Source organism: Haliotis rufescens, unplaced genomic scaffold (genome assembly GCF_023055435.1).
Source record: "Haliotis rufescens isolate VD_foot unplaced genomic scaffold, xgHalRufe1.0.p SCAF_12, whole genome shotgun sequence".
NCBI classification, from domain to species: Eukaryota; Metazoa; Mollusca; class Gastropoda; order Lepetellida; family Haliotidae; genus Haliotis; species Haliotis rufescens.
This window is the reverse complement of record NW_025963802.1, coordinates 30265095-30279982: the sequence shown is the minus strand read 5'-3', so window position 1 is coordinate 30279982 and position 14888 is coordinate 30265095. Positions and strand designations below refer to the sequence as shown.

The window sequence follows — 14888 nt, the reverse complement described above, 5'->3', positions numbered from 1 at the left end:
ATGACTGACTGGCGCATTACCGGGTATGGATACAGATTTTTGTTTCCTATTTCTCACTAAATTTTCGCTTTTAAAGAAGAAAAAATACCAACTCCTTTTAAAACAGTTCTGTTATTGTTTACATTCGGCCCCACCAAACGGATTACGATGTACACACAACTATGAATGTAAGTACATTGCCATCTGGTCACACTCAAGAACTTCATGTTAAGCACGTGCATCACCAATACACGTATACGACATAGTAAGCATGCTTCCAACAATATTTTGTTTGTCTTGTTTGTTTGTATAAGTATATAGATCCATAAATGTAAACTTGATTCTATTGTGTCACCTCTTTTGATAACGTCCCCTGGAATGATCTCATTTCAATCAGAACCAAAATTTTACTCGGATACGATATCACTGATGTACTGACCAACAATCAATATACTGATGTACTGACCAACAATCAATATACTGATGTACTGACCAACAATCAATATACTGATGGACTGACCAACAATCAATATCCTCATGTACTGACCAACAATCAATGTACTGATGTACTGACCAACAATCAATATACTGATGTACTGACATAGCCAGTCTACACGCTTCACTCACTATGGTTTTATCTAGGTTTTATCCCGTCCCTCTCGCTTATAGGTATGTCAATAATATGACTATAGCACATAGACATGTAAACTTAAGTTTATCAGTAATGGTAACAGTATCATCGGCATAGAATACAACTAAAAGACGCATATTGTCATCAATCTGGCAACGAAGTTACAGATATCCAGAATTTGGCAACTGGACTGAAAACAAATATCGATACCTTCGTCCTACGTAATAAAAACTGTTTAACACGGATATTGTTGGAATTACTTTTTGTATTTGCACCTCCGAAAACAAAAACTTTCAAACTACAGAAACCAAACTTCTACCATGTTTAACAATTATGGCTGCACCAAAATATATTATTGTTTTAGGAAATCTCCTCGATTTGACGTTAAACAAAATAGTACTGACGTTAAATTCCGAAGATAATTAAAATATTAGTTGGGACAAAAAGAATATATTCAAAACAAACATATTGTAAATGAACTACGTCATTTTTGTTTTTCAGTTTTCTTGTACGTTTCGACATTTAGAGCATGTTCATCGATAACCCAAGACAGATATTGGTCTGGGCTTTTGCTTGCCTGAATGTTCATCTCCCGAGAGAAGAACCAGCAAGTATTGAAACCTAATCCTCCCTGGCTGATCTAATCCTCCCCATTCCTGTGTGATTATTCTGCATCTCATTCGTCCATCCAGGCGACCTATTACATGTGTCAGTTTTGAGCTATGTTCAAGCTCACATCGATCAGCACAACCACCGGACGCCATCCCGTCCATGCGCTCATTCATCATTGCTTAACGTTATGGCAGTATCAGTGAGTGAGTGAGTGAGTACGGTTTTACGCCGCTTTTAGCAATAGTCCAGCAATATCACGGCGGGGGACACAAGAAATGGGCTTCACACATTGTACCCATGTCGGGAATCGAACCCGGGTCTTTGGCGTGACGAGCCAACGTTTTAACCACTAGGCTACCCGACCGCCCAATGGCAGTATCAATGCTGGCACTGTCCAAGGACTCTTTATTCACAAGACTTTTAGCGTTCTGACAGTGTGTCTGGTGTGTATAAAGTTTGAAATGCGCAAGTTTTATCATTCCAGCATTAATGCAGCTTACTTGATCCATGTACTTCCGTGAACACTTGACACACTTACAGAAACCGCCCTTCCTAAAAGCCACGTATAATGAATTTTAATTTATGCGCGATCTTCTTTTTCTTACCTTCTTTGATAAAATCTGAAATGCAATATAGAATATGATAATAACTTAGACATTTATAATCTTATATTATCCAGCTATCCAGATATATTCCTGGCTTAAAAGATCTCCTGACATCGACACTAATTGGATTATTCATGGTAAATTTGATGGTATAATGATTACAGAATATTGTTATATATTGTCTACTGTACATGTACATGCATTCAGAAAATATCGAAGTATTAAGTTCTTTGAGAGGCATTAAGAAGTTGGAGTATTAAATAATGATAAGATTAAAGATGAACTACTTTATTACAATTAGGAGCAACATATCGGTGGAGTCTCTTATCCAGCTGTGATAAAGCCTGAATAATGCTGGAAGTTGCGTTAAAGAACACTCACTCACTCATTCGACATTGAGTGATATTATAACCTTCTAAAGCATATCTGACTTGAATGTGAAAAACTAACTCCAATATTTGAATTTATAATAAACAAAACCAAATCCTATTTTACTCTATCAACGAAATTCTGGAATTTTAAAGTTACGCGATAAAATGACAATATGGAACGTGTGGTAGTTTTTTTTAGTAAATTATCTTTGTTATTCATAGCTCTGTTATCGGATTAAACCACCGTCATCATGACGATTAGGAAAAGATCCAGATGGAGGGTGGAAAAGCCTAACGATGATAATGACCATGACCTCTGTGCAAAACATACCTGATTATTTACTTGTTGACATATAGTTAAATATATTTTTAGTAATTTCACTGCCGTTCATATTATCCACTTTGGCACGCTATTAATGTGTGTGAAGTGTAATTCAGATACTGTCCGTCATCATTTCAACTTAAATATTCCGTTTATGTCAGACAATATCCTTTTTTATTAATGGTGAACACACCAAATATGTCCGGTTCATGAAACTATCATAATTTTGCATAATTTGTAGTTCAGTAAAACCAAATGAAAGGACATATAACTTTCACAAAATCGAATACCGATCCTCACTTGGACACGTCATGTCCCACTGACCTTCACCCTAAAACAAGCACTCAATGACGTTTACGTGAATCTTAAGGAGGCATTAATAGAAAGGATTGGGTTGAGGAAGACAGTATACATTATCCCATATATTATTTATTTCATTGGAGCATTCCTTCAACCATGCCTGGAAGTTCAAATGTTTAAAACCTCTTGATGACGTCATTTATGGTAACCAATCAAAACGAGTCATGCAATTAAGGTGGATATAAAAGAAAGGGATCGCTTGTTGCCTTTCTATTGCGGTTCATCAATTGACAGTTCAGGTAGGTTGATATTGTAGTGTGTGTGTGTGTGTGTGTGTGTGTGTGTGTGTGTGTGTGTGTGTGCAGGCACGTGGTTATGTTCAGTTGTTGTGGTTCGTTGTTTAACGCCGCACTCAGCAATATTCCAGTTATTTGACAGCTGTCTGTAGATAATCGAGTCTGGACCTGCCTGGACTATGCGGGTGGTCCAGTCGTCCAAGGTGCCGCAACCCCGGGGGAAACAAACGCGATTTATTCCCGAGCCGAGGTCGCCAATGGTTTTGTTGATTATGGATCACGAACTTTGGATATCACCAAATGGTTGTCATATCTGTAGCTGGAAATTAATACAGTGACTTTAAGATACCATGTATATCAAATTTGTCTGATTTTCCTGGCCATGACTCAACTATGTCCAAGCCGCCTTGATGTAATTGAATTATTTCTGACTGCCGCGTTAAATAACAAACAACGAGCAGATACGTTATGTATCAACCAGTGACTGAGTTGCATTATCTCTTTCCAGGACTAGCTGGTGATCACAATGGCAGACACATGCATCGCCGCTATATTCACACTCTATCTATCCTTCTGTGTATCTGCCTTCCCGTTCAATGCCAACGACGAGGACTCTTACAATCTCGATTTTATTTTCGGCGACCCACAGTCCCCTTCACCGAAAGGCGATGACACCACCGACGAAAACTCCATATTTCCCAGTCGTGGTGATCTAGAATGGCCCTTGAGTCTGTTTCCTAGCGACGATTTCTTCAACGACATCGACCTTGACAACGGCTTTAACGACGACGAAAACGACCTTGCCAACCAAAACACAGACAGTAAAATTGGAGGGTTGGGTGGTGGCAAGGATTACCATGACAACGGCAATCCTTACGGCGGTGACAGTCAGAGTTATGATACTTCTCCTGTTAAGCTGGGTTACTATGACAACAGCCAGACGCAGTCAAGCCCTTACCCACACCTTGCGTCCCCCCGTGTATTACTCAAGGAGCATGTAGGTAAGTATATATATATTTTAGTAGTCATCAAAATTTGTAAATAGACAAAATTTCTTACCAAATTTCACACCCACCTCGGATTGTTGACGTCATTCATACCTCAGTGTGGACCTTATTTTGTGTTCATAACGCCACATGGAAAAAGATATTGAAATCAATTCTTATAAATAAATAAGTCAACAATAATAACACAGACTTTATATTTTATCATTAACACAAAACAAAAATTCTGTAGAAAAACAATAAAAAATCAGTGACATCGTCCAGTACAATAATGCAACCCAAGCTCCACCCACACTATTATCAGCCAATTAAAGTAGTCCATTTGTGGGCGTGGCCTGATTTTTCGATTTATGGAAAAAACTCAAAAACAGTTGCTGGCTAAGCCAATCAAATCAAAAGCCATTCATGCAACGGTGTACCAGGTTGGTGTGAAGTGAGTGAGTTTGGTTTAACGCCGCTTTTTACAGTATTCCAGTTGTATCACGGCGTGTCAGCTTAATGAGGAAAGGAAAGGAAAGCCCGAAATGAATCAGGTCGTAACAATGTACGTGTATGGAGAAACTCACTGGCATTGTGCTGACACACCTAAGCTAATACGCGTTGCTAACATGTAGCATTGGAACCCACGATCAACAATTTTGGCAACTGAGACACGCAACTCCTGCAAAGCAAAGTACGAGGACTTAGATAGCTGGAACACCCATGCGTCAGTTCCCTTGGTCAGTTAGATAAAGCAAATGCGTAAATTCACAATATTGGGTAATAAGATTTTATTTTTGTAAATTTGTCCATTCGTCAACTTTAGATGTTGACATGACTCTTAATTAAACTTCTTTTTTTCAGCAAAGAAGTGTCAACCGGAATTCTCTTTTGACTTCGAAGGAAACCGCCCGTTTACTGAGCGTTACAACAGGATATGGATGGGGAGGGAAGGAAATGTGTTTACTCATGACGGAGCTGCAGCCTTTCAGGGGGGACATCTTTTCATTCCATTCTTCACCGGAAATGACCTCCGACCTGCATACCGCCTCACTCTACTGGTGAAAGCAAAGTCTTCAGGGTCATCAAACCAAGCTATCGTCAGCAACAGCTTCTCTCGGACATCAAGTACCTTCAGTCTGGCTTTGATTGGGAACAAAATACAACTGGTTATAATACCACGATACGGGAAGGAATATAGATATAAACAGACTAGGAAACCTGTGGTTTTATCTCTCCCGATCAATCAGGTAAGTTCATGAAATGGCAGAATCACAATACCATTTGGACCATCTTATACTAATAATCGTGTGGGTCATTTCAAAAGTGTAAAGGATTTCAGTACGGTCAATAGTTGGTTCTGTCCGGTAAACAGTCCGGTATTAACAACAGTTCGGTTTGTCCGGATCTTTACCAAAGAGTTATCTTTCCTTGCCTTAATTATTTGCGGTGCATGATTGCTGAAGAATTTATCGCTTGAAATAGTTTTTTTGTTCCCATTCATAGAGAGAAAGTCCGGTGATCTGAGATCCTTCCACAAAGCTACGTGCATAATTACGACTATACGCGCTAAAACGGTACACACTGCGGGCTTATTCATAACATTGAATTCGAGGGGATGAGCGAGGGTTGGAAGTCATGACCTCTGACCTCAGTAGTTGCTTGATTGCACTGTGAAGGCAGTGAGAAAAAAACGTGTCGAGAAACAGCAATAAAGATTGAAAGTTACGCTCGTCATAGAGCTAAGACGCCTCATGAAACAGGGCCCAGGTTATTTGAACATAAGCTCCCGGTGAGAAAGAGTCAAGGTAAGGTGTCTACATAATACATGGCCTTAGTTGAAGCGACAAAATACAGTGCAACCTATGCACCTAACTGCAACCCTTTTAGAGCCATATCAATATTCACCGAGAGCCAGCAATCAATAAAAGTGGAGCTGTAATGGTTGCGTCATTATTCCGAAAGGGACTATCAATCGATCTCGGCGATGTCTGGATGTTACAATGCATTTGATTGCTGGTTACATTTCTACAGCAACATTAGCCCAGCACTATAACGCAAGTCTTACCCCATGTTAACATGTTTTCACCAACAAATGTGCATTTACGTTACCCCGAGATTCTTGTAAATCGACAATGTAGTAGTTGTTCAAAGCATTAAACGATCGGCGACAGCTGTGATATTTTATGTACATATATTACAGGGATCGTTTACGTACGTCTCGGTGGAGCAAGACGATGTCACGGTGAAGCTGACGGTCGGAGATAGGGCGGTGTACGGTGAGAGTGCCTCGGGCTGTAAGGTGGAAGGCTTTTGAAGAGGGTTTGGGCTGCACGGAGACCTTCACATTTAAATTCACAACCCTCATGAATTATGCAGTTTTATTGTAAATCAAGAAGTGTCAAATAGCAATGAATTTTTAATTAAGTCCCTAGAAATTATTTTTCTGGTGAATAGAAAAATAATATTATGCTGGAATATATTATTTTTTAACATGCGTCCTGGAAATAATATATATTTTGTTTACCCCAAAACATTGTCCTGAAATGTATATTTTGACATTATTATCAGTATGCATTAATTTTTTTATAGATTTGTTGTATTATCGTGAGTTTAATATAATTTTTGTTGTTCATCAAATGGAACATGACTTTGAGTGAGTGAGTATTCTTCTACGCCACTTTAGCACTATTCCAGCAATATGGGGGACACCAGAAAATGGGCTTCACTGATTGTACCCACGTGGGGAATCGAACCCGGGTATTTGGCGTGACAAGCGAATACTTTAACCACTAGGCTACCCCACCGCCCCAACATTACTTTAAACACATTGATTGCTATTCCACAGCCTATGGGCGGATACCTGCAGTGAGCAATGAACCCCTCTACATTGGGGCCGGAGCAAGTGCACTTGGCTACCTGGATGATTACTATGGGGAAATTGATTCGGTAATAACTGACACAAAATAATGAAAACTATTCACCTAAAACCATGTTACCACGGACCTTGCATGCTACTCAGTAACCCTCAGCTTTGAGGAGTTAGTGAGTGAGTGTTGTTTTACGCCACTACCAGCAACGTTTCAGCTGTAACAAGGCGACAAATCAAGTCAGACAAACCAATTCTCGATATCATGTCAACGTCCCACATCGTCGCGGTACAATGATGCACTATCAGCTACGTCTCAGAGCCTGGTCAGTCAGGCAAACCAGCTGCCCCGGGCCCCTCATAATACACGGTATATAGTGTAACCACTCGATCCTTGTCAGTACGACAAACATTCTGTGCGTATTTCTTCACAGAATCCGCAACGACTGCTGTTGGAGATTGTACGAGTGCTTCCAGTTAAATTTCATTTCACACTCGTCAAACCAGACGAGTGTTATGGTGTTTATTTTAACAGAACTGTGGTGAACAACGAAGCTATACTTATGTGATGAATGTTATATCTTTAACATGCAGTTATTAATGTTTTAATATAATGTTGATTATGATTCGTTTAAATAAGAAGTTTAGTGTGTATATAAATTTATTTAACGTTTTTACTTGTTAGACTTTTATTTAACGTTTAACCACAAGTTATAAAAAAGAATACCCGCATCACCATCTGACGTAGGCAAAGTAATGACATTGTGGTGTTGTATTGTTTCATCATTCACTCCTAAACGTACATGTACATACATCTATTCTTCAGCTGGTCTTCGACAGGTGTCCGAGGAAGATAACGAAAGGGTACTGAGGCGACATCCGTCAACGTGTTGATGTAAACATGATACAAGAAATGAAGAGATATTTTTTTATATAAAAATAAATTATATTCGCGCGCCGACATATTGTAAGGAAATAAAAAATCTGGATGTGTGACTCTTGTTTTATTTAATTGGATTGAGTTTATGCCATATTCAAGCCACGTGTCGATGAAATCAAGAATGGGCTTTAGACATTGTATCCATGTTGGGATTCGAACCCGGGTATTCGGCATGACGAGCTAATACTTTAACCAATATCTATCCCATGGCCCTTGAACCTTTCAGTAATGTATCAGAAAGAGAGCAGCACATTGTCATACTGAGTTGGCTAACTGGAACATTATGTGAAATTATTGTTTTGGATGTTTTAGTTAATTCCGCACTCAGCAATTGCAACTTAGCAACTACGTGTCTCTTTTAAGAGACGAGAAACACGATCTTTATCTATGTGGCCTTACATAACTTAGAATCTTCACCTTGTGCTAAACACGCGTCTTTACACCATGAAGGTGCGGAGCATCTATGAACACACAGGATGTAATATGAAAAAAAACCACTCGACACTTGGATTTAGGGATGAATCCCTCTTGAAAATAACCTTGTACGTTTATGTCAGCGGGACATATATTCCGTAATTCCCCGTGGTGTAGGTTGTTCTCCAAAACATGTACACTCACAACATAATCAGTAATGTCGCTCGATTAGCGGTTGTGGTGCCTGACAACTTTACAACATGACCATGTCTCTCCAAATACATTCTGCCGTGACATGAACACGTTCGTGCAACAACAGGAACCTCATGGGAGGTCGTGTTTCGTGTACACAATTACCAAAAGTAAATAGTTTACAGTAAATACACCAACTGTAATCAGTAACGTCACATTCATCACTCGTACATATCAAGTACTTGTTTAAAGGTTACACGAGTCACTGCTGTAACGAGCAGGATTTAATGACGTCAACATTACTGTGTCCAGCCAATATGGGGTATACACGCATGACTGTATCAGTCCTCACAATTATCTCGTCACATGTCAATCAAGCAATATGATTAACCAATCAGAAAGTCCAAAGTGATACCGAATCCGCCATTTTGTCCAACAATTTTGACCTGACGGACCTTGATAGATAGATAGTGATAAATGTTTTTGTCATGCATTCAACACTGTCACTCAGTAACATCGATATCTCTAACATGATTCATTATTAGAGTGAGTGAGTATGATTTGACGCCGCTTTTAGCCATATTCCAGCAATGTCAGAGCGGGGGACACCAGAAATGGGCTTTGCACATTGTACCCATGTGGGGAATCGAACCCGGGTCATTATTAGAAGTATACAGGTTTTTTTTAAGATACCCATACATGTTGATGACAAAGGATGACTTAGTCATCTTCATCACGTTGGATGCGAGGTGAACTCCACTCGGCTGATAGATTACATTAACCTACCGCCAGTCTGAGTTTCCCCTGTTCCCAGTACGCCAGTACGTAGAATGGGGATCGGGTGGACTGGCACCATGTTTTGGCGGATTGCTGTGTAGTCATATTGCGACGGCCTGTACATAATCGAGTCTGGACCAGACAATCCCGTGATTTGATATTGTGAGCAACGCCCGGCGTCGTGATGCACGATGACACGCACACCACCAAGTCACCAAGTCTGACCACCTCCTATGACCAGCATAGGTTGCTGGTGACTTATTGAGCGATACAGGAACCACAAGCATAATGGTTATTCTTACACAGAAACCGGAGACTCGTATTTCTTGTTTCGTTTTATTCTCATAATAGCAAAATCGATGTCTGACCATTCGCGCCATTAAGTCGCCTTCCAGTTGATGTTGCTGGGAATCTATTCGGAACCCCCATCGGGTCATTTTAACCTGAGTGTGTTTTCGAGACACGTGTACCTGCACAGATAAATTGACAGTAAAATTCACGTGTTCTATTTAAGAAATAAACGACGAGTGGGAATTGTTTATCGTACAATAAAACACTGCAGGGAGAATAAACCATGAGGGGCGCAGACCCGATTTGTTTATTCTCCCTACAGTGTTTTATTGTGCGATAAACAACGACCACGAGTTGTTTATTTCTTATATGAGATATCAACATTTTGTTCAGCTTTTTTAGGTTGTCAATAAATTGTACAAGCTTTACAAACATTTACCCAAATTTAAATAATAATGACTCCCTGAATACAATCCGACCTCGGCAATGTCGGACAACTGCATTAATGTACGTTTGTGGTAGTCTCACAATTTTCAGATCGACTATCTGCACCTTTTCTCCCATTACCAGTTGTCAGATCTCTTCCACTTTTGGGTACGATCGTTCGGTCATTGCGTTCATCTGCGCTGTCCAGCTACATCTATGCGGAACAACTCACTAGACGCTTCTCTCTCAAACATATCGTCGTCCAATTTATCAAGTTGCGAGGGCATGTTCGAATCTCCAGAAATGACGTCATGATATAACAATGGTTTATCGTGAAATAAACAACGCTTCGTTCTTCATTGTTCTTTGCGATTTATCGCGAAGCTATCTCATACTTGTGCACATATGTTGCAGGCAAATCTACATACACGGTGTATCCGTTCTGATAAAGTGAGTGAGTCGGTTTCAACGCCGCTTTGAACATTATTTTTTACGGTGTGTCACGTTTATTTGAGAGGAAGGAAAAAGGGATGCAAGTAGCAGACATCTGCCATTTTGGTAAAAATCCAGGGTGAACGGATATGATGCTGACAAACTAAGGACCATATTCATTGTGAATCTCAGAGATTCTGACATAACTTAGTGAACTGCGGACCACGAGGTCACTCGTTCCCTGTGTAAAGTTTAAAATATAAACCTTCAGATACTTAACACCCGAAAAGGACTGAGCGAGCGAATTAAGTTTTTCGACGCTTTTACCATAATTCAGCAATGTCAGTGCGAAGGACACAAGAAATGGGCATCACATATTTGGGGAATCGCCCCCGGGCGCCTGACTGAGTGAGAAAGTGGGATGTGTCAAAAGTACAAAAAAATATTTTTTGGCCAAACGAAAAAGTAAGTCAAACAGTATACCCATGTTGAAACATACACCTTAGAATATATACCCCATTCAATTCAAAGTCAATCCTTAGTGATATTAGACATCGAATGAGTGAGTGAGTCTGGTTTAACGCCGCTTTTAACAATATTCCAGTTATATCACGGTGTGTCGGCATAATGTCGGATGAAAGCCTGAAGTGATGCAGTGAAACCCACTGGCGTCAGTATGGCGCTGACAGGCCTAGAAACATAGTCGGGGCGAACCGGGAATCGAACCCACAATCGTAGGTTTCTGGCGTGCCCAAGGGGGACTTCACAGCGAATTGCAGCGTCTTGGACGATTGGGCAACCCGTGAGCCCCAACGTTGTCATCGACCTCGCGTAACCCAGGGTCAGCGTAACGCCTTTTGCCACTTAACTCAAGATTTATTGAACACGCTGTTGACAGATGAAAAGTGTGTCTATGAATCACCCGCTAACACAGTTTCAATTTACATGTCGGATAACAATAAAACAGACAGGCGCAACAACCATACAATGTACTCAGTATTTATAGGAGATACTGGAAACAGTGGTGATGCCAACAACTAAACAACAGACCCGTAGTCACCCAATGCAACACAGACGTAGACATGGTCGGAAGGTTCATCTTCGTTCTATTTGTAGGCTGTAGCAGCAGTATTGAAACGTGTCGCACGTGTAAGATGACGCAGATACCTGGCTTTGAAAATATGAGACCAAAACATCAGAAGGGAGTCACGTTAACGCCACAGTCCACAGTCAACCGAATTGAATGTGCCATAGCCTGCGCTCCCTCTGCTGGTGAGTGTCCGGATATGGAATCCCTGAGCGTCGCTCCCTGCACTCTGAACGAGCGTCAGTATTTTGGATACCAGAGCGTCACAGGGGAATGTACTTGTATGGCAGGTTCTCTTCAGCTTTCCTTTGCATCTGCCAACTCTGCATCTGCCAAAGTTATTTCCAATGCTGCAGTTTATGAGTGGGGGTACAACGTGTACGAGATATTCTGTAAAACAGGTAATAGCGAGTGAATGATTTTTTTAACAGTATTTCTTTGTTTGTTTGTTGTTTAATGCCGCACTCAGCAATATTCCAGCAATATGATGGCGGGCTGTAAATATTCGAGTCTGGACCTGACAATTCCAGTAATTGACATCATCAGCATCGATCCACGCAATTGGGATACCATGACATGCATCATCAACCAAGTCAGCGAGCTTGACCACCCGATCCCGTTAGTCGCCTCTTACGACAAGAATTATATAGTCGCCAGTTACGGCAAGCATGGGTTGCTGAAGACCTATTCTACCTGAGATCTTCACAGGTGTTTTGAATAGTATTACATGTATGACGACTGTCAGTATTGATGACGAAAGCCCGAGATGATGCAGGTCTGAGACGTATACCGCTTCGGTGAAACCCACGAGCAAGGGTGTGGTTCTAAAAGCCGAAAACATAATCAGGACGAATCTGAGATTTGGTCCCACGAACATTTATTTCTGGCACAGCAATGCAATGGAGGTGTCTTTGATGACTGGGCCACCCGTGCACCAAAACGGATCATAATTGTTGGTACTTTGTCGGATGTTCGGGGGATAAATTAGAGGTAGGTCTGTCTCCATGACAACAATGCTTTAAAAGGTACTCTTTTGGCATACTAAGTCCAACATCAGTCCGTTTTTTTGCAAAATCGTACCGATGAAATTCAAAATCGATATAAATCCGAAAGCAGCAATTCGTCTTAAATGACATGAAAGTGGTTTATTTGTTTATACCAACTCCTCGTCATAATTACAGTGAGTGAGTATGGTTTTACGCCGCTTTTAGCAATATTCCAGCAATATGACGGCGGGGGACACCAGAAATGGGCTTCACACATTGTACCCATGTCGGGAACGCTTTAACCAATAGGCTACCCGACCGCCCCCATAATTACAGACATCGTAATGAAGAAGAGAAAACGTTTAACAAACTCTCATGTATTTGGTTGTGCCAAATATAAATGCCTGTTATTACAAGGGGTTCTGCACTAAAAACTGAACAGACCTACATGCGCGCGTGTAAGGCCAACCCACTCCTGTCTTTTCTAAAACAAAATCATATTAAATGACGCATAAAACAACGGTCGTAGTGTGAATTCAATCTCAGGCTTCCATCACTTTGACGTTTTCCCCACATTAAGTTGACACGTCGTGATATGACTGAACTGTTTTGCTTGGGGTTCATGCTCTATATATTATGACATATTGGCGAACGCCTTCTTACTGGTACGTTTCCTTTCAGATGCCTAACAACAGCTGTGTTCATCTAAACCAATCACTGACAAGGTGAACGAATAATGGACACCAAAGAGGCGACAACATGCAATTTTCAAGCACCTAAAGAACCTGAAGAAATATGTTTGACAGAATAATCAATTAGAATCAGAACGATGAACTTTGTGTTCTGAAGTTTACAATAATTTCTGATAACATCCCATAACTACTAGTCTGCATATATCCCAAAATTATCGGCAGAAACAGTATTACGTTGGCCACGCTGTGACCAGCGAACCAGAATCGTCACGAAAATGCGTAATTGCAAATGCATCATCATTGAGATTTAAATTAATTTTTTTGAATGCCGCTCCCTTTACCGATTGACGTGTACTGCTCTACCCTCATTGCTTTTTCCTAAAGGCTTTTGTGTTTATTTGTTTTTACAAATGTCTTTTGGACTCCAAATGCAAGTTTATCATAAGAGCCGCCAAACATTAGGATCTGATGCCTGATTATGGTTTTGTTGTTTGCATATACGCAACATGAGACATACAGGTATTATGTTGAAGTGAATTAAGATCTTCAAAATATATTGAGCCCAAGTTGTTTGAAAGAGGGCACCGTGTAGAAAGGAAGGGATATATACACTTGACTACTGACGAAATTAAATCTTAATAACCAGTGACATATTTTGTTCGTTAATATGTTCAGCGTGCAATATATGATGGCTGGTTGATGTTTTGTTTGTGTGATGTTTAACAACAACATATTGTGTGAAGCACAGTCTCCGTTTCCCCTGTCTAGATGTGGCTGAATTATTGGAAGAAGCGGTGTTAAATCACATTCACTCCGTAAGCCTCTATGGACTGTTTGTTGTTTAACGCCGCACTCAACAATTTTCCAGCTATATGACGGCGGTCTGCAAATAATCGAGTCCGGACTAAACAATCCAGTGATTGACATCCGGAGCATCCTGCAATTGGGATACGATGGCATCAACCAAGTCAGCGAGCCTGACCACCCGATCCCGTTAATTGCCTCTTACGACAAGCATGGGTTATTTGTGGCTGATTGAACCTAGAAAGCATGGCCTTGCTTTGTCTGTCGTCGAGGCTCTGGAGTCACCAGTAGCTTTTCTTTGCCTGTTTCCCCGGTGATTGCGCTCGGGGATATGTCTCCAGAAACCTATGCTTGTAAGAGGCGACTGAAAAGGACTGGGTGACTTTGTTGATTACACGCCTTTGTTCCCTGAAGTTGCTCATTATTTCAACCACTGGTTTATGTGGATTGTATATAGGCTACCGTGATATATATTTGTAGGTAGAATAGTGTCAATTACGATCTAAAACAACAAACCAAACAAAAAGAGACATCAGCTTTTGCTATATGCGTTGACCTGTAGTAGATTGTGTATTGCACCCATGAAGATCCGGGGTAGAATAGGTCTTCAGCAACCCATGCTTGCTGTAAAAGGCGACTATTCTTTTCGTAAAAGGCGACTAACGGGATCGGGTGGTCAGACTCGCTGACTTGGTTTATGCATGTCATCGTATCCCAACTGCGTGGATCGATGCTCATGATATCAATCACTGGATTGTCTGGTCCAGACTCGATTATTTACAGACCGCTGTCATATAGCTGGAACATTGCTGAGTGCGGCATTTAACAACTAACCAACCAACCATACAAGATTGTGTATTGAGTACATTAATAGTACTT

General features: G+C 40.7%; 2 protein-coding genes across 2 annotated transcripts; both read left to right on the top strand.

The window, feature by feature from the left end:
• The first annotated feature begins 3052 nt into the window (after positions 1-3052).
• Positions 3053-7938, top strand: LOC124118091. Its single transcript, XM_048393805.1, has 6 exons — positions 3053-3119; positions 3625-4117; positions 4964-5349; positions 6303-6378; positions 6948-7048; positions 7795-7938. The coding sequence occupies exons 2-6, from the start codon at positions 3643-3645 to the stop codon at positions 7837-7839; spliced, it is 1083 nt and encodes a 360-aa protein (XP_048249762.1). The 5' UTR covers positions 3053-3119; positions 3625-3642; the 3' UTR covers positions 7840-7938.
• Positions 7939-11528: 3590 nt separating this feature from the next.
• On the top strand, positions 11529-13607 carry LOC125378362. Its single transcript, XM_048393804.1, has 2 exons — positions 11529-11928; positions 13195-13607. The coding sequence occupies exons 1-2, from the start codon at positions 11595-11597 to the stop codon at positions 13200-13202; spliced, it is 342 nt and encodes a 113-aa protein (XP_048249761.1). The 5' UTR covers positions 11529-11594; the 3' UTR covers positions 13203-13607.
• Positions 13608-14888: the final 1281 nt, after the last annotated feature.